General features: G+C 41.2%; 2 protein-coding genes and 2 non-coding genes across 4 annotated transcripts; all 4 read right to left on the bottom strand.

Moving 5' to 3' along the window:
• Positions 1-131: 131 nt before the first annotated feature.
• nop56 (NOP56 ribonucleoprotein homolog) lies at positions 132-5,463 on the bottom strand. The gene is made up of 12 exons (XM_028405500.1): positions 5,354-5,463; positions 4,595-4,684; positions 4,393-4,507; positions 3,933-4,097; positions 3,511-3,709; positions 2,885-3,072; positions 2,360-2,511; positions 2,066-2,166; positions 1,536-1,684; positions 1,196-1,317; positions 879-998; positions 132-647 (listed from the first exon to the last, which is right to left on the bottom strand). The coding sequence occupies exons 1-12, from the start codon at positions 5,354-5,356 to the stop codon at positions 342-344; spliced, it is 1,710 nt and encodes a 569-aa protein (XP_028261301.1). The 5' UTR covers positions 5,357-5,463; the 3' UTR covers positions 132-341.
• On the bottom strand, positions 1,077-1,143 carry LOC114436937 (small nucleolar RNA SNORD57). Its single transcript, XR_003670824.1, has one exon. It is a non-coding gene; the product is annotated as a small nucleolar RNA SNORD57 (small nucleolar RNA).
• LOC114436943 (small nucleolar RNA SNORA26) lies at positions 2,609-2,728 on the bottom strand. Its single transcript, XR_003670829.1, has one exon. It is a non-coding gene; the product is annotated as a small nucleolar RNA SNORA26 (small nucleolar RNA).
• A 4,025-nt stretch (positions 5,464-9,488) lies between the features above and the next one.
• Positions 9,489-16,948, bottom strand: LOC114435653 (retinol dehydrogenase 11). Its single transcript, XM_028405528.1, has 6 exons — positions 16,644-16,948; positions 13,986-14,225; positions 13,611-13,700; positions 13,327-13,515; positions 12,577-12,686; positions 9,489-10,536 (listed from the first exon to the last, which is right to left on the bottom strand). The coding sequence occupies exons 1-6, from the start codon at positions 16,798-16,800 to the stop codon at positions 10,357-10,359; spliced, it is 966 nt and encodes a 321-aa protein (XP_028261329.1). The 5' UTR covers positions 16,801-16,948; the 3' UTR covers positions 9,489-10,356.
• Positions 16,949-17,974: the final 1,026 nt, after the last annotated feature.

Genomic DNA, 17,974 nt, shown 5'->3' with positions numbered 1-17,974 from the left:
CACGAACCCTGGGATGGGACACAAGGCTAGATTACATCTATTAAAGTAGACCAGACATTAGGCCACACAAGCACTCTTGGGGCCAACAGGGCACAAAAATTATGCTGAACTCCTCCAATACAGGCATGAAATGGGTTTCCTCAACAAAAAGTTTAATTGCTTGAATTATTTACATGTACAAGTAAAATTACTTAAAGGCACAATTATGAGCAATCCTTTGCACCTGATCTGAGGTTGCCAAAAACAAGGGTGATACAACATAATGCGTACATAAACTAGCCTCAGATCAGTGAATAAAAATGAGCTGTATACAAAATAAAGATTCAGTCACCACAGTCTCTTCAGTCTGCAGTTTTTTTCTTTTTCTTTTTCTTTTCAGACACAGGTGCCTCTGCAATTTCTTCTGCTGCTTCTTCGGTAGCTTCAGTCTTTTGTTTCTTTCTCTTCTTGGCTGGAGTCTCGGCTTCATCAGCTCCATTGTCTGTGGCAGCAGCTTCCTCTGCTTTTTGTTTCTTTTTCTTCTTACTTGAAGTCTCCTCTGCGCCGTTCTCGGCAGCTGTCTGCTCTGGCTGGGCCTCTATCTCCTCAGCTGTCCGTTTCTTCTTTTTCTTCTTTAACACAGGGGTTTCTGCTTCTCCATTCTCAACCTTCACAGAAACAAAAACAAGTCAGTGAAAGGTAAAAAGGCATTTTTCCTTAGAACACAGAAGACGTATGTATGACTCGCTTCAGTGATCAAGCCCACTAATATGGACCAGCCAATGGTTCGGAGTCAGGATGATATAGCATGTCGTACACTGAGAGAAGACCAAGTGTGCAAGTCAGCTCTCAAATCAAAACATGCAGAGCTGTGTAAAACTACTGTGTAAAACAGTTACCTCAGCTTCACCATTTTCTTCTCCATTGGCCTCAAGTTCCTGCAATTTCTTCTCTCGCTTCTTGCGTTTCTTCTCCTTCTTGTCCATTTTGCGCTTGATCTCTGCTGCAACATCACAAGCCTAAGATGGGGAAAAAAACCCAAGATATTACAATCAAGACTAAATAAACCAGCTGCATTGTCACAAACGACAAAAGCTGCATCAGGCTCATTAAATCAGCTTTTACCCTCAGTCATGTCAGGATCATGTTATGTCATCATTTACAGCATTGACTTAAATTCATCTCAACAGAAATGCTTTTTAAAAACCAAGCTCACCTCTTTGACTGCCTCTTTCATGACATCGACATTTTTCCGTGGTAAATCACCAGTCTCGTAGAAAGACAGGCGCTCCTCCACCTGCTCACGAAGCTTGTCACCAAACACACTCGTGGGCACCTCTGTAACAAAGTAAAACTGGAGATCACCACATAGCTGGGAGGAGACTGCAACAGGCTTAGCATCCTAAGAGACATGGCTTTGCTCAGGAAACAGATTTTCATCATCAGCCTGAGGGCTGAATACTGTTGACGAAAAATATGAGCATCATTGCAATTATGCCACATGGACTGCACACCAAAACAGCAATGCCACAGGTTGGGAAAAGTTTGTCACTAACCTGAGAAGCAGTCAATACGTGAGGCGATGGTGCATTTGTTCGCCAGATATCTAGAGATGCGGCCTTTATTCTTTGCAGCTGCGCGTCCAATAAAGGTTGAGTGAAAGATGAGACCGTACTTGGGGGTGTTGCCACGTGTCTTCAGGGCTCTGTGTGGAAATACAGCTGCTTTCACATTCAAAATGAAAAGTATGTAACTCTTCATTTTGAATGCCACGTTAACACAGTATAGTAAAATAATACCACAACATCTAACTCTAGAACTACATGACATAGCTTATTTGATGCACTGTATATAAAAAAAAAAGCTGGTGGCATTTTAAACAACACAAAGGGCTTCATTTGGTCATGCTGATATTCTACCTCTGTGCTGTGAGTGGATGCTCAGACTGTGGGGGTGCATAAGAGCAAGAGGGATCACTCCATGAGACTAAATGTTTTTCCTCTTTGGTCACCCTGCTCTGCTCCAGCCCAACCCTGCCATCACTGCATCCACATGTTTCCCCAGCAGGGAGTGGGTGCCCCAGTACCTGAACAGGGCCTTCTCTGCTCCCAGGATCTGAACGGTGGATGCTGGATACTTGGCCAGGTTAGTTAAACTGCCTGCGTGGGAAATTAGACGAGCTCCAACCTAAAGATAAGAAAATTGTTAGTCTTGCTGAAATACAGTACAGGCAGCTAAATTTCATTTTTGATGCAAGAGGGACCATCAGCACCTGATAGATTATTCATCACACTGATTCAGGGGATTGACAGATTTTGGTCTAACATCATCGGTCCCAAACACTTTGTAAAAAGACATGGACATTTGAACTTCTACTCACCACTTCTCCAATTAAGGCTGCCAGGTTTGGTGCAACTTGACTCATCTTAGAACGTAGATACTCCTGTAGCTCCAGCCGATATGCAGCTAGAGACACAACACGACTAGAGAACCTCTCAATGTTGATCAGGTCAATGGGGGAGATATCCATACCTGGGGAGCAAGGTGGGAGGTGTTCACCACAGGAGCACCAACATAACAGATGTTGCACTTGCAACACTACAATAGCAATCATTTTAAACAAATGTCCAGCTGTTTCTCCCGACAGGATCCGCAGTGAGGAATTGTGCCTTCACTACAGGTTTATGAGAGAGTTATTCTGCCCCCCTGTGTTAGACACCAAGGACAATTGTTAGTCCAGGGTGGGCAAAAAAGGGGCACAATGTGGCTTTCCTAGTCCAAAATCCCTAAATTCCAGAAACGTGGCACACAGTAGCTTTTTTTTTAATACAAGGCACATTAGCTTCTCTGCAAACTACCATTTGACCAGGCAGCCTATACTCTCATTAGATGCAAGTGTACTTACCCATTGAAGATCTTGATGCCTCCAGGATGGCTTGGGCCTTTGCACTGTCCATCACCACCTCCTCCAGGCTCTCAAGACTCTCCTCTGACAGCTCCTTTCTATTGCCAATAAGCTGAGCCAGGCGGCAGTACATCGAGTTGTCTGACACGATTTTGATCAGCTCTGGGAAGTGGTAGCCATACCATTCACTGCAGACATGAGTGAACAAAAAAAAGTCACTATCACACAGGCAGTACAAGCTTCAACTGCACATCTACATCACAAATGTTTAATGTCTCACCCAACAGTACTGCCTCACCAGACAATAACTGGCAGAGCAGAGATGTTGGAAGATTTTGATGTACCTCCCGTTTCTATACAGCCAGCACTCTATGGTGCACTGTCTGTGGTAAGCATTAGGAGGACGTTCAGAAATCAGGATGTCCCAAGCATAAACATTCAAACTGGACAAAATAAAGCTAAAGATCTACAAAAAACTCTGCTGCCGACTGAACAGTGAGTTTTATTATTAGGATACCCAAAGAATATAGAAAACTTGTTATGGTAAGTGTTAAAACTACAAAGCTTAGCACTAAAATAACACAACCTAGAAAGTGTCACACAAAAATATTCTCCTTTTAACATACCGGACACGCATGGAGAAAGTGTTTATGTCTTTGTCCAGCTGATCCAATAGAGCAATTGACTGGATGATCATGTTGTCAGATCTGTTAACGTTGAACTTGACTTTAGCTCTCGAGTAGCTGTGGCCAAGACCCAGCTGTGCCTTGGATGCCGCCAATGCAGTTAGACCCTTCACCAGAGAATGGAAGTGTAGACGCACACCTGACAGGACATAGCAGATAAAGAGGGTTTATTGGCGTTAAAGAGGAAAAGCTGCAGAAAAGAATGTGTTCTGTGGCTGTTCAGATTTTCAGTATGAACCTTCATTGGTTTCAGGATCACAAGATCACATCACAACAGGCCACAATTCAGAAAAAAAAGTTCTTGCATTATGGTTCAGCCCTAGAAACGCCACTATCATAAATGGTGTAAATAGTCTTCTTACCTCTGGTGATCTCAGCCACCACCCCACCAGTCTGGATAGAAACGCTGAATTCTTCCTGTAAAGCTGCTCCAATCTTGGCATCAGAAACACCCAGCACAGCTTTCTTCTTCCCAGAGAGGGGCAGGTTTGTCTCAAGGAACAACTTCAGGTCAGCATGAACCACTCCTGCAAGTTATAGGAAGGTCACTTAACTGTAAAGCCATAAATCTCTGGCTGGCCACTGAGACCCCAGAGTTAAGTCAAGCCTACTAAATCACAGCCTACAGACATGCCCCTGGCTTGATTGAAGTCAATAGTATGAAAGGATTACACCTTATGTAGCCAATTCCTCAGATGTTCAGCTTTGATATTAGGCTGTCAGCAGATAAACTCAGTGGATTGACAGATTATAGAACATCATTACAACTGAGGATTTTTTGAACCTAGATCACACAGTGAAAAGCAAAAAAAGACAACTTGCCTTCAGAGATTGCGTTCATGTTTTCCAGAGCAGCCTGGGCCGACTTAAAAGGGAAGAAGGCAGCCAGGCTCACCATGCTGTTGAATTTTCCGAGGTTCAGTACGCTCTGCTCAACCTGAAAGCCACGGACACCATTATCTCTACAATCATTCGAGGGAGATTAGCTTGATTCAGCACAAAAGGGAGTGGACAGCAGACCCACCTGAGGCAGCAGCATGCCGATCTCCTCCACCTCTTTGATGGCGAACAGCGCGTAGCCCGCTGCATGCTCGAAAAGCACGTGTAATAACACCTACGGAAGGTAAACGTACATGACTGAGCAGGTCTGGGGCAACAAAGTACCGACTAAAGGCAACGACTAATTACAAGTGTCTGCACGTGCTTCCTGTGTTAGAGTCTACCGCGCTCCACGTGGTATCGGCGAGGCACGGATCAAACGTAAAACAGTTTGTAATGCCCGAGTCAGGTCTGCTATAGGGCATTTAAAGTAGAACGGAAGCATTGTTGGACACCAGTGTAATGGTGTGAGGCACTTACAACAGTAACGAGCAAACACGCCGTCGTCTGATTAACCCACGTGTCAACCCGGGCCCGTGCGTAACGCGCCGTGAAGCTAACTTATGCTAGCAGGCTAGCTGACACAGTCAAGAGGAACACTAAACCGAAGTAACTTAAAACAGCTGCTTAAAGTGTACATTACTGGATTTTATTTTCCAGCAGCACCTAATACAGGTGATCACATCTCGTCATGTATGTCAGTTTAAATAGTTTGAACTAAGAGCACCTTTACTAGCTAATGTTAGCTACAGAGGCGGCTAATCTGTACCTCTAATGTGAAAGGGCCTTTAACTCGACAAACAATATCAAATGTCAAAAACGTCAGGCATCTCAAAGCTGCTAATCGCATCCTACAAGAAACAGTTTACAACTGACCCAAAACACCCAGAACCCGTTCTCTTACCATAGTTATAAAATCTGTGCAGCAGCACACAGTGCGTGTCTGCTCTGTTGCTTCACTTCAGGGAAAAGAAGGCGCTTACACGTTTCTGCGGACTGCCTCGTGAAGCCACATCTCGCGACATCCGTCAACACCGCGAGATTCAGCCTAACAGCCTCCTCTTCCCATATATAGTTTTTTAGAATAAAAATACTATATTCATCCTAAACTGGGAAATTTCATACTATCAATGTGCTGTACTTAAAGTTCAAAATACAAAAGACATTTTATTTTTATATTTAGACATATGTTTATATTAGGAAGTCTTGACGACATAGTACTACAGTTTATTAAGAAAGGAATCTGCTCATTTTACATAGCAGACACAATATTCTCTGTTTTAGTTCACAGTATGGAGCACCCATAATATTGTTTTAAACAAATCCAGTGTTCAGCTACTAAACTTTCAACAAAAAAGGTATGGCTCTACAGAACGGCGCAATACAACATAGAAATAAAGTCTGTTTTAGTTGTATGTAACAGATTATCCTCCAACCAGCCCACTTATACCTGCTAACACACCTTTAAAGGGCAAATACACCTCATAAACGGCATGTTCCACCTGCCAAAAAGTGATTAAGATGTCTACAAATTGTCTGAGTAGTTATTTCTGCCTCAAAAACAAGTCATTCTTGTCTGTGATATTTACCAGATTATAATCCAACCAGCTGACTTTGTTTCGCTTTGCCAAAAAGACCACTACACTCTAAGACCTCTACAGAGTGCCTGAGTGGTCTTGAAACTACTAAATTTCCTTCCTGTCTATGATATTTAACGGATTATAATCTGGTCAGGGACTTCATCCTTCACCTCACAAATATAGGTACCGGTATTTAGTTTTTTCATGGGATTTGTTGATAATATGACACCACTACTATATTACTAGACAGATATGCTGAAAAAAATCAATGCATTTAACAACATGATTCCTAGAAAGTCCTAATGCTGGGTGACAGAAAAATGTCACAACAGCTTGTGCGTCATCATTACATAAAGTGCTACAGGAGACACACAAAGTTGTACTCATTTGTTTGATTTGCATTAACCCAGACGGAACAATGCCCCACTCCTGCAAAGAAAAAAAACTGCAATAATATTTCACCACCAAGCAGGGAAACATTTTATAGTGTCATCTTTAGGAAAAAGGCATCAATAAAGTTCTTCAAAACTCATGAGGTTTCCCAGCAAGTCACGTATGCGGTGTGAAAGTGCACAAACACAAATCAATTGCAGGTCATAAATGTCACAAAGTGTTAGCTAATAACTCTGTGTAGAGAATTTATGGCTGACCTCTGAGGCAGGTCCTCTCCCTGGCTGTATGGCTTTTTTCAGGCAACTATATCTATCCATCCACTTACTCCAAGGGGTGGAGGTTAGAGCCTATCCCAGCTGTAAATAGACTTCTTATGATCTAAAATCAAAATCCCCTGTGATGCTGTTAACATAAAAAAAGAGAGTTAATAATGACTGAAGTTCTCTGGGGACCCATGCTGTATAATAATTCACAGCATGACATCAAACTTATCCATATAACAGTTTAACCTAACACTATTCAGACAGTACAGGATTAGCATCAATCTTGGCTAAGGCCTACATACGTACAACGTGAGGTGTTTGCTACCCTGATGAAAATAAAAGCCAGATTCCTGAGTAATGTCTGTGTTTCCAGGATCATGGTGCAGAGTGCTTGAAGCAGCCTGTTGAAGAGCGGATGTGAGGGAGGACAGTAAAAAGCTTAGAGATCAGGAGAGGGTTTGATATAAAGGCTGAGGGGGACAAGCTGACACTCAGACTGGTGGGGCACTCGTCTTAATGCACACTGACACAGGACGTAAGTAACGTATGACTTCTCCTGCTTTTCTGTCTCTCCCTCTGGCTCTTCTTTAACATCCTGTCTTCACCCACTCACATTTGTATATAAGCTGTCTTTAAGTTGTAAATATGGCTGACTCATTCTAACTTCTTATCTATCCTGTCTATGCAGCAGTTTGTTATTTTACCCCACAGAACCACACACTCCTCTCCCTCTCTATCTCATATCTATATTTGTCAACCTCTCCATTGCATAAGCATGCAATCTCTTGTTTCTCGGCTATTCTAAGTTATTGTTTCTGGCAAACACACTGCACCTCATGTCAAACGTTGACCTGTTTTATGTGTTACCTATCTTTCCCACCACTAAAAGCACTACTGTGTATTTGAAAACAGACTGTAGTATATGTGTGTGTGTGTATAGGAGAGAGCAGAATAGACATGCGCAGAGCAGTGACTGGTTGTGTGTTTCTGGCGTGCCTGGTGGTGCAACTGGTTGAAAAAACAGAAGGACACATCACCTTCTTCAGCCCAAAGGAGATGATGCTGATGAAGGTAAGCTGCATGTCTGAACTAGAGCCTAAAGCATTAGTCAATTAATTGATTATATAATCAATTCATCAGTCACTAGTTTGATATTTGATATATTATCTTGTTTTTTTGACGATAGACCAATAGAGCTTCTCAAATGTGTCTTGCTTTTACATGCCAGTAAACTGAACAGTATTTGGAATTTATATACATCCTAGTGCAGAGCTGGCTCTTGGCATTGGCGGGGTGCCACCTGCTGGAGGGGCGCTCCTGCAGGTAGAAAGTCCACGAGATTTGTGGACCGGGTGGTCAAAAGAGAAACAAATAATCATACCATAGTCTTGCCTAGGGCGCCACAATGGCCGGCTCTGCACTAGTGTTGGAGTGAAGCCATAGAGAATGTCTGCAGTGATGTGTCCAGCATGCTAAGTCTTAACCAGCCTATTGTGATTTTCACATTTTTTTAAAATACATTTTCCATTGTTATGCAACAAACTGAGGAAGAGAAGGCCATGCTGGTCTTATACTGTAGAAGCGGTTCACATCATCTAATTCATAAACCATTCCATTGACAGCTTTAGTTCAGTTTTTCTGAAGTATAATACCATGTGGTCCACAGAAAGAGGGCTGACTTCATCTCTCTGTTTACACTTTCCCAAACCAGACTCAGGGCTTTGTAGGTATTCTTTTTTAAATTTAATTTAATTTAATTTTCAGTGTTTCAGAGTTTGGGTAACATATTACAGAAAATCAGAGACACAGAACGGGCACAGAACCAGCCCAGCTGGCGTTTGTCCTGCCAAGAAATGTAGCTAATAATTCAAAATGAAAGCCAGCTGTGATGAGAACAGGTTTTATGTTCTTAAAGACTTCTGACCACCTCCTGATGAATCTGGCAGGAATAAAATTGACAAAAAGATAACCACGAGGGCATCAATTCTGTGAGAGATGGAAGAGAGAGATGGATGAACATTTGAGGCAATAGATTTATTGGATCTAACTGGTATACATGCCCCTGGAGATAACTGCTTGTTATAAAGCAGTATTGTGCTGTTCTTTGTGGAACAAATAATGTTGAAAGCATTAGTCAGCTGAACGATCATAATCTTCTTATCTTTTTTCATTAAAGAAATAACAAAACAATCCCTAGTTGCTATTTGACTTTTTGATGGTTTGTGAGTTTTTTAAGACACCACAAAATGTATTGTATTGCATCAGTAAATACTTGTCAGATTATGAACAACAGGAAAGGTGGAATGACATAATAGTTTTTCATAGTTCGAGTAAAAGGTAACAACAAAACACGAGTAGGTTTTTCTGGATGTAAAAATAGCATAAGGACAGACTTCAAAGTTTTTTGTTAGAGGATGAATAAAACCATCATTCATATTCTTACAAATGGCACAATGACTGCAGGATGCCTCCTCAGCATCCATTCCATTTCTGTGTGTGCCTGATCTACAGGAGCGAGAAGGTAGGAAGGACATGGAGCCTCGATCAGAGGGTGGCCAGTTTGAAGAAGTTGCCGTGCAGCAGGTTCCTCAGATGGAACGAGGAGGAAATTCTGTGAGCACACACATCTCATATTCGTATTCTTTTAAGCAGGACCTGCAATACCAATCCATCATTCACACACCTCCTGTGTCTGTATGTGTGTGTCCAGGATAAAACAGCAGAGATCGCTGTCCGTCTATCACCCAAACAGCTGGATCATGTGGCTCCGGTGCTTAAGGAGATCATCCATGAACTAGTTGAGGAGCGTCAGAAAAGTATTTGTTTTATTTGTATCAGAAAAGCCACATCATTGCCTTTGGTCTGTTTATTGAGACTTATGCTAAGTAATATATTCACAAGTAATAAAAAAATTAAGTTTAATTATGTCTCATTATCTCTCTCTCCACAGCCAAATAGCAAGGCCAAGGAAGAACTGTACAAATCCTTCAAAAAGCACTGAATGCTCACATATTTTATTGTGTTTTAATGAATCAGCCAATAAAGGGATGTGATTAAGTGACACTAAAGCTTCTGTTGTTATTTCCTGCTTTACACTGCTTTGTTACACTGCCCCACGGGGGCTAGTTTGCTCCTTGGTCAAACAAACATTTACTTTAGCTGTAGGCCTACTCTGGATTATTGATGTGCACCTTATTTGAAAAGAAGCTTGTTTTCATCACGTGACCCAGTCAGTGCTAGAAAAGTTCAGCATGATAGCTGCAACCACACACCACAGACATGTAGATCACACTGCGTCCTCTGCTGCAAGGATGCAACGATAACCTTCCGTGCCCAGGCAGGGTGATAAAGTATACCAACAGCCTGTCAGCAGCATGACAGCCTGTTGGCCACATGGTGTCAGCATCTGTCTCAGGAAATTCTTTCATGTCCCTTACATCATAACCACAGTTAAAATCAATGCAAGCTTAGTCATTTTAAAGTGATCATAGTGTGGCTTCATTTCTAGAAATGAAAGATACATAAACTTATGTCCTATTAAATCACCTAAAAACAATGAAGTAACTTGAATTAATACTTTACAGACAGCTTTTCACGTGTCACGAGGATTGCTCAGTGAGAGTGTGGAATTTGACCCTTTTTCTGTTATCAAGCTTTAACAGATAGTTTCTTCAGAGCTTTGATGTCAGTCTCTCACAGATTTCAAAATCCTTGACTGCGAGGGCGGCATCTCGAGCTAAAGGGGCAGGAAGAACCAGGGAGCAGTCACTGTCAAAGTACTTCCCAGTTACCCCCTCCAATTCTTCTGCTACGGCACAGTAGATTGTGCTACATGCACCCTCTTCTGCAGTCTAAGACGGAGACAGAAACAAAACAGATAATATCTCTGCAGGTGTAAATATGCAACAAGGAAGTTTGTATAATCTGCCCTGATGTGCATGTAGTAAAGCCAGTTGGTCAACACACCATACAAAAGAGATCAGCAAGGCAACTCTTGCTATGTATGTATAATTGTCTTAGTGCCCAGGTTACATGGTGTGTGTCAGACTTTGCTGTAGCTGAGAGAGCAGTGTGTAAAATTAAACAACTGCACAAAGCCACGGGCCTGATTGACAGTCTGACTCATTTTTATTTTACTTCCATCAAACAGTATAATGTCTTATAAACAGGTATGGCTCATACATGACTGATGATAGCAGCAAACCTGATGTGGCAGATGGTTTGTTTCATAGAATCACATGGGAAGCTGTCTTTGAAAGGAGCAGGCCCTCTCAAAAAACACTCACCTCAGTCTGTCACTGTAACAGGCTAGCTTCATATCACCAAACTTTAAACATGCTTGATGCTTCTATGCAGTACACAAATTTGGTCTGCCTCTACTTGGAATAAATGAGAGGGTTCATCACAGATGGGAAACATGTGGTGAATTCCTTTCTTTGTCCATTTTGTTTTGCTCATTGAAGTGAAGTTCTGGCATGAATAATGAAATCAGTTCCAGTTTGTTTTGTTTATCGTTTCTCTGATGTTAAGATCCTTTGTTGCTGCAGAGCAATCACTAAGACCTAAAATCCTTAGTTTTCCTGGTTATTGTTGTATACCGGTATGTATTTTCATGGTTTGTTTGGTTATTTCCTGTTGTTGATGAAGATTGTCAGTCATCAAGAACATTTTCGTTCAGAAGGTTGAAGCAGGCCAACTGGACTTGCATTTCCTTGAAGATGTTTTGCTGCTCACCCAAGCAGCGAAATTAGTTGTTCACAGTTAACACTATTCTAATTTCCTTAAATGTAACATATTGCCTGATCCTTTTAGCTTTGTTTGCTCACATTTAAAGTAATACTACATTATTCATTTGCTTCAGGCAGATGCAGTTCTTAGAACGACACCACATGGTTGATAGCAGCAAACCTGATGTGGCAGATGGTTTGTTTCATAGAATCACATGGGAAGCTGTCTTTGAAAGGAGCAGGCCCTCTCAAAAAACACTCACCTCAGTCTGTCACTGTAACAGGCTAGCTTCATATCACCAAACTTTAAACATGCTTGATGCTTCTATGCAGTACACAAATTTGGTCTGCCTCTACTTGGAATAAATGAGAGGGTTCATCACAGATGGGAAACATGTGGTGAATTCTTTTCTTTGTCCATTTTGTTTTGCTCATTGAAGTGAAGTTCTGGCATGAATAATGAAATCAGTTCCAGTTTGTTTTGTTTATCGTTTCTCTGATGTTAAGATCCCTTGTTGCTGCAGAGCAATCACTAAGACCTAAAATCCTTAGTTTTCCTGGTTATTGTTGTATACTGGTATGTATTTTCATGGTTTGTTTGGTTATTTCCTGTTGTTGATGAAGATTGTCAGTCATCAAGAACATTTTTGTTCAGAAGGTTGAAGCAGGCCAACTGGACTTGCATTTCCTTGAAGATGTTTTGCTGCTCACCCAAGCAGCAAAATTAGTTGTTCACAGTTAACACTATTCTAATTTCCTTAAATGTAACATATTGCCTGATCCTTTTAGCTTTGTTTGCTCACCTTTAAAGTAATACTACATTATTCACTTGCTTCAGGCAGATGCAGTTCTTAGAACAACACCACATGGTTTTTCTTTCTTATTTCAGGTCAACATTTTTAAGTCAACTGGAGGCGACATCCCTTAATTGGACCATATGATTCTATGCATCTCCTTTATATGAAACATATGAAATAACACACCTGCATCTTTCTGGCTCTTGTTCTTCTGAGGATGCCCAGTATGCATAGTATCATGTGACAGATCACATCATACAAATCCCAATAATGATTCTGTCAAACCAGTTTCTATGTGACACAGTGAAATACTTGAGAGGGCAACAGCATCTGCAAGAGGCTCTTATAAAGATTATGTTGCACTTGCCTTAAAAAAGAAGAACGCCAGGAGGTTGAAACAATAGCGGATCCAAAATGGATAGTGTCTCAGCACTCCTGTCTTGACAATACCAGGATGTACAGAGTTTGCAGTGACGCCTGTGTGTGAAAAAAAACACAGGAAATCACTAAGAAAATTAACCAACCAAGCCCAGTCAAATAAACAAATAAACACAGATTTTTCTGCTGATTATATTTTGCACTATCAATATGACTTTGATTAGCTTCATTTCACTTTTATAGGAACTGACCAGAAGTATCAATTGACAGGAGAAATTAATTTGTTTGGGAGTTTGAATGGAGTTGTTACCCAAAACAGATTCACAGTACAGACAATCCTGAAATATAAACAGTAGTAGTCTTATTAAAGAAAGGAGTATTGTTCATCTGACAGTTTTCATGTCTTGGGCAAAAACATTTTACAAAACCTCATGCAGCCCCAGATAGTGAGCTCTGTGAACAGCCGCTCATCTCACTGTGTGTGTAATTAACAACTTGAATAGCATCCAAATCTTCAACTGCACTGTTCATGATAGTGTTGCATTTTGGGTAACAATTTTAGACATGCAGGAAGAAGGAAGAAACAAGACAATCTACTCTTCTCTGACTCAACTGCTCTCCCCTCCTGTGTTCTCTCTGCTGCTGAGGGCCACTTAACTCAAGCACATAACACGTTACAGACTCAACTAAACAGACTAGATTCACTGATGAATGGTGACCACACTTGGTGTTAGCCTACCTGTCCCCTGTAGCCTGCGTGCTAGCTCATTGGTACAGATGATATTGTGCAGCTTAGTGTGGTTGTAGACTTTGTCCATGCCATAAACAAGGTTCTCGCCACGAAAGTGAGAGAAGTCCACTTGACCCTTCTTATGGTTGACAGAGCTGAGGGTGACAATACGGGCTGGAGCTGAACGCTTCATCAGGTCTTACACATGCAGAGTAAGGCAGGAAGAAGGAGGGGCAAGTTTAGAACCATGACACAGTGCCACACATCATTTATCTAACATCAGATGGTCTTACCGAGCAGCAGGTTGGTAAGGAGAAAGGGGCCCAGGTGGTTGGTGGCAAAAGAAACCTCAAACCCATCTTTGGTTATCTGCCTGGGTAAACCTGAGAGTAGAATATTCAACAAAGCTAATTATGCAAATGTTGTGTTAGATGTACACGAAACAAACTCATCTCATATCATCCAATGCATTCCAAATGCTACCCCACCCTAACACACACTCACATCTGTTTTTGAGAGGAGACAGATGTGCCCGTTTCTCAGAAACATCCACATAACTTGTACTTGAAGGTGTTATTTGCTGCTCTATAGTGTGTTTGCCAGTGTCAACAGCTCAACAAAGTTCTGTTACTTGCAAATTTGATCATATTAAAAGGGACATGTGTCACCTGATACCCCTGCATTGTTGACGAGGATGTGGAGAGCTTTCTCCTCCTCAAGAATCCTCGTAGCAAAGTTGCTAACAGAGTCCATGCAGGAAAGATCCACCAGTCGCAGATGGATGTCAGTATTTCCTGTTGTCTTTGTGATTTCTTTGAGTGCTGCCATCCCTAGGGACTCATTTCGACAGGCCAGGATAACACGGGCCCCACGACGTGCAAAGTCCATGGCAATGTACATTCCAATCCCTGGCAGAGTGAAAGAGAGCAAAAAGCAGTTAAATAAATGTCAAAAATGTAGCACAGAGATCAAACAACAGGTGACTTCTTGACATGAAGAACATAACATGCATGTGAACTGAATGTGTCACTACACCAGATTTGCTTTCAGCTTTTGATGGAAAGAAGACAAACCTATAGTTTATAAAAAACTTAAAAAACTTATTTCAAGATGTTGAATTGTTTCAGATGTTAGAGGCTGAAACCTGGAACACAAACAAGGCTTCAAGAACAACTACTTGGTGGTTCTCTGTGTTGGTAAAGGTTTGTTGTGTTTCTCTCCAGAGACATGTTGTTTATTTCAGCACCGTCATAATTGAGCTTAAATTTGGTGTTTACTTAACATTTCTCCCAAAGTTGGTCAGACAGTTGTGTCTGGGATCTTAATCTTAAAGCCACAGCTTTTGTAAATGTTCCATCTGACCTGATCAAATATCAACTGAGGATGTGATTCTAAAGGTCAATGATCTATAGTGAAAATGATTTTTCAGCTTTGAAAAATCTGCTTCAGCAGCTCAGAGGAGCCTGTTCTGCTTGTTTGTGAGTGAGTACAGAGGCATCATGCAGACTTGGTGTTTATGGTATTTGTCCTCATATCTTTTGGATCAGTTGCGTACTTATTTGATGAGCGTGACAGGTTGCTGTTTAACAAAACATCAAAGCATCAAGAGGTTGTCGTGTGGCTGATAAGTACAGGAAATTAGGTGGAAGTTTATTAGTGTTGTATGAAAGCATGTCCATTAAAATGTCATTAGACATAATTATGCTCTATATGTTACAACAAGAAAGAGAACAGATGACATCACTGAACTTATTCAAGAAGCAGGTGACATTGTAAGGTTTGTTGGCTGACTGGTACAGAGGGGAGGATAAGAAGAACACTGAGGCCTTCGGAGCCCCTTTAAGTGTGGGGTTATACTGTAGTTTCCAGCCCGGCCTGGTTGGATTCCAACACTGAATAGTACGGTAGGCTATAAATAGCCTTTAGTATTAGTCAGAGTTATATGGAATGAGGCAGGAGAAGATTTCCAGTACAACGAAGCGGTATGAGATTTGGGAAAAGGCTCTCATTCCATAAGACTGCATAACTCCTCATCTCTGTGTCATAGATAACACTCTATGATGATGATTGTTGTTGTTGTAATTTTGCACACTGTCTAACTTTTCAATTACACACTATTGTATTAGTACATATGCTTTATATCCTTATTTTCTTTGCCTACAGATATGTTTACTATGCTGAGTGCCTGTATATTACTGATGTAACAGTGACATTTCCCAGCTTGGGACGAATAAAGTAACTGTTATTTGCCTCTCCCATTATATATGTAAAAAGTAAATTACTGCAAATTTACTTTGGCTCTGATTATTAATGGGCAAAGAGTATAGGTTTTTCAACAACCTCCATGTCATACAACTCAATAAAACTAATGATTTGCATTACACTGAACAATTCTTACTTTTTTGTTGGGTTTGTGTGCTGCCCTTTATCTTTGGCTAATATTGGGTATGGCTTTCAAGAACGTTTAAAAAAACACAAGCCTTCTGTTAGGACTGCTTTACAATCTGACTTTCACATGTGTTGTCTGTATTTCCCCCAATTAAACCAAAGCCTGAGCAGTAAGGTTGAGAAATCAGTTTTATTTTATTTCTGTAATACCAATATTGTCTCGCATCCCTTTTTTAAATCATACTGTGTAGACCAGGGGTCAGCAACCTTCATTATTAAAAGAGCCATTTGGGTCAATTTCCCACCGAATAAAACACACAAGGAGCAACACAACCTATTTGACCACTTTTTATATTTTTATATATGAACGAAAAATGCCAGTTTCTGTTAATTTTTGTTCATTTAATTTAATCAAAGTAAATATAAGTGTGCCGTCATATCTTATTTTCCTCCGTGCTGTGCGCCGCATCAGCCAGCTGTCAGCCTGAACATGAAACACATCAGTTCAGGGTCTGATATAAAAACATATATTCAAAAGAACAGGTTGTTCTATTATTTCTTTCACCTGGTTAACGTGATTTCTGCTCCTGAACTTCACTGGTACTTGTACGGGTACACAGTGTATCATCTCAAGGCTGTTAGACGTCACTTCACATCTGTGACGCTCGTGAAGTTTCATTTTGATGTAGTTCATGAGGATGCGCCACAATAGGACCGGACTCCAAAAGCATGCTTTCCATGTTCGAATAAGTAACTCGAATCAGGGCAGTTTGTCCAATTTTACAAGAACACCCCAATCTCCAAAAATTACTATTAGCCTACAACAAAAAACTACATAAATAAAAATACATTTAAATTAAATGGCCATTATTTACTGACATTATTTTGAGCTCGGGTGACAGAGCCGCGGGTTGCTGACCTCTGCCCGGGTAACCTACCTGAGTTTGCTCCTGTCACAATAGCAGTCTTCCCATTCAGCTTCACGCGGCAGGCTTGTGGATCCCAGCGGGGTCTCCTCTGCAAACGCACAACCATGGCCAACAGTAAAGACAAGATAGCCCAGGCAGGCTGACGAAGTAGATCCAACAAACACATTCTCCTGTCAGAAAGTCTCTGATACAAAGACAGACGTGTGTGGAGCCGCTTCTCGACGTGCGCCTCTCAGGTCGGGTTTGAGTAGGTGTGCCGAGATTCCGCAGCAGCACAGGCAGAGGCATAACCGTTAGTGCAAGGGGCCGAGCTTACTTTAAATGGCTTGAAATGTAACTTTTCCTGCAACCAACTGGTTTTGAACAGTGCCCTGGACTATGCATAATTGAAAGCAGAACTGTGGTTCCTTGATACATTGCTGATGAAATGAATGATTAAACCAGTATGCTATTGCAGATGTTTGTTCATCCACTGGTTCTACAACTGCTCTCTTTCTTTAGCAACTTGAATGGAAAATGTGAGCAAAATGGCAAAAGAGTACAAGGTTGCACTAATTGCAGTAGAGCCAAAGATGTAAACACAGCTGGAGAATTCTGTTTGTGTCAGAGGCTCTCTGGCTGTTTGAGGTTCAGTTGTGATCATATTTGATGAGATTTCATAATATATTTCACCTCTGACAGCTTTCCGTTAAAGAGAAAATAAAACGCTGACTGCAATAGCATCCTTTAAAAGATGGATTATCCTCTAAAAACAAAGCAAGTAGTCAGGAGAACAGTGGCAGTGGAGAACAGTGAAAGCTGCCCCTTAACATGGAGGAACCCTCTGTAGTACCTCATAAGGAGTTCATAAGCTCATAAGTGTAGCTCATAAGGCAGGACCTTCCTGTTGATGGCTGGACGGATAAAAGAGGAGAAGAAAAGCTACACAGAATAGACAGGATAAAAGACACATGCAGCATACATTACAGCTGTTATATTTGTAGCGCACTATATTGTTCTAAGGATAAAGCAGCTACACACTGAGCAGAGCGAGCAAGAGAGAGAGAGAGAGAGAGAGAGAGAGAGAGAGAGAGACAGGAGCACAAAACTACAATGGAGGTGACGTCACTGGGTTGGTTGGTGAGGAAGTCTGACAAGGTCACATATTGTTGCATAACAAAATACAAACATGAATGAAAATTAATTAGCAATGGTATAAGGTTAGTGTTTAACTTAATGACAGCCTTTGATGAAGATGTAGTATTTCTGCTATATGAGCACAGACTCCCTCTTCAGCACAACAACACAATTCTTTAACCTTTCTTCTAATTGGTCAAGTACTCCTAAAATAATGCAAAGCC

Source organism: Parambassis ranga, chromosome 5 (assembly GCF_900634625.1).
Source record: "Parambassis ranga chromosome 5, fParRan2.1, whole genome shotgun sequence".
Taxonomy (NCBI): domain Eukaryota; kingdom Metazoa; phylum Chordata; class Actinopteri; family Ambassidae; genus Parambassis; species Parambassis ranga.
Note: the sequence above shows the minus strand (reverse complement) of the source record. Positions and strands in the feature narration are given on the sequence as shown.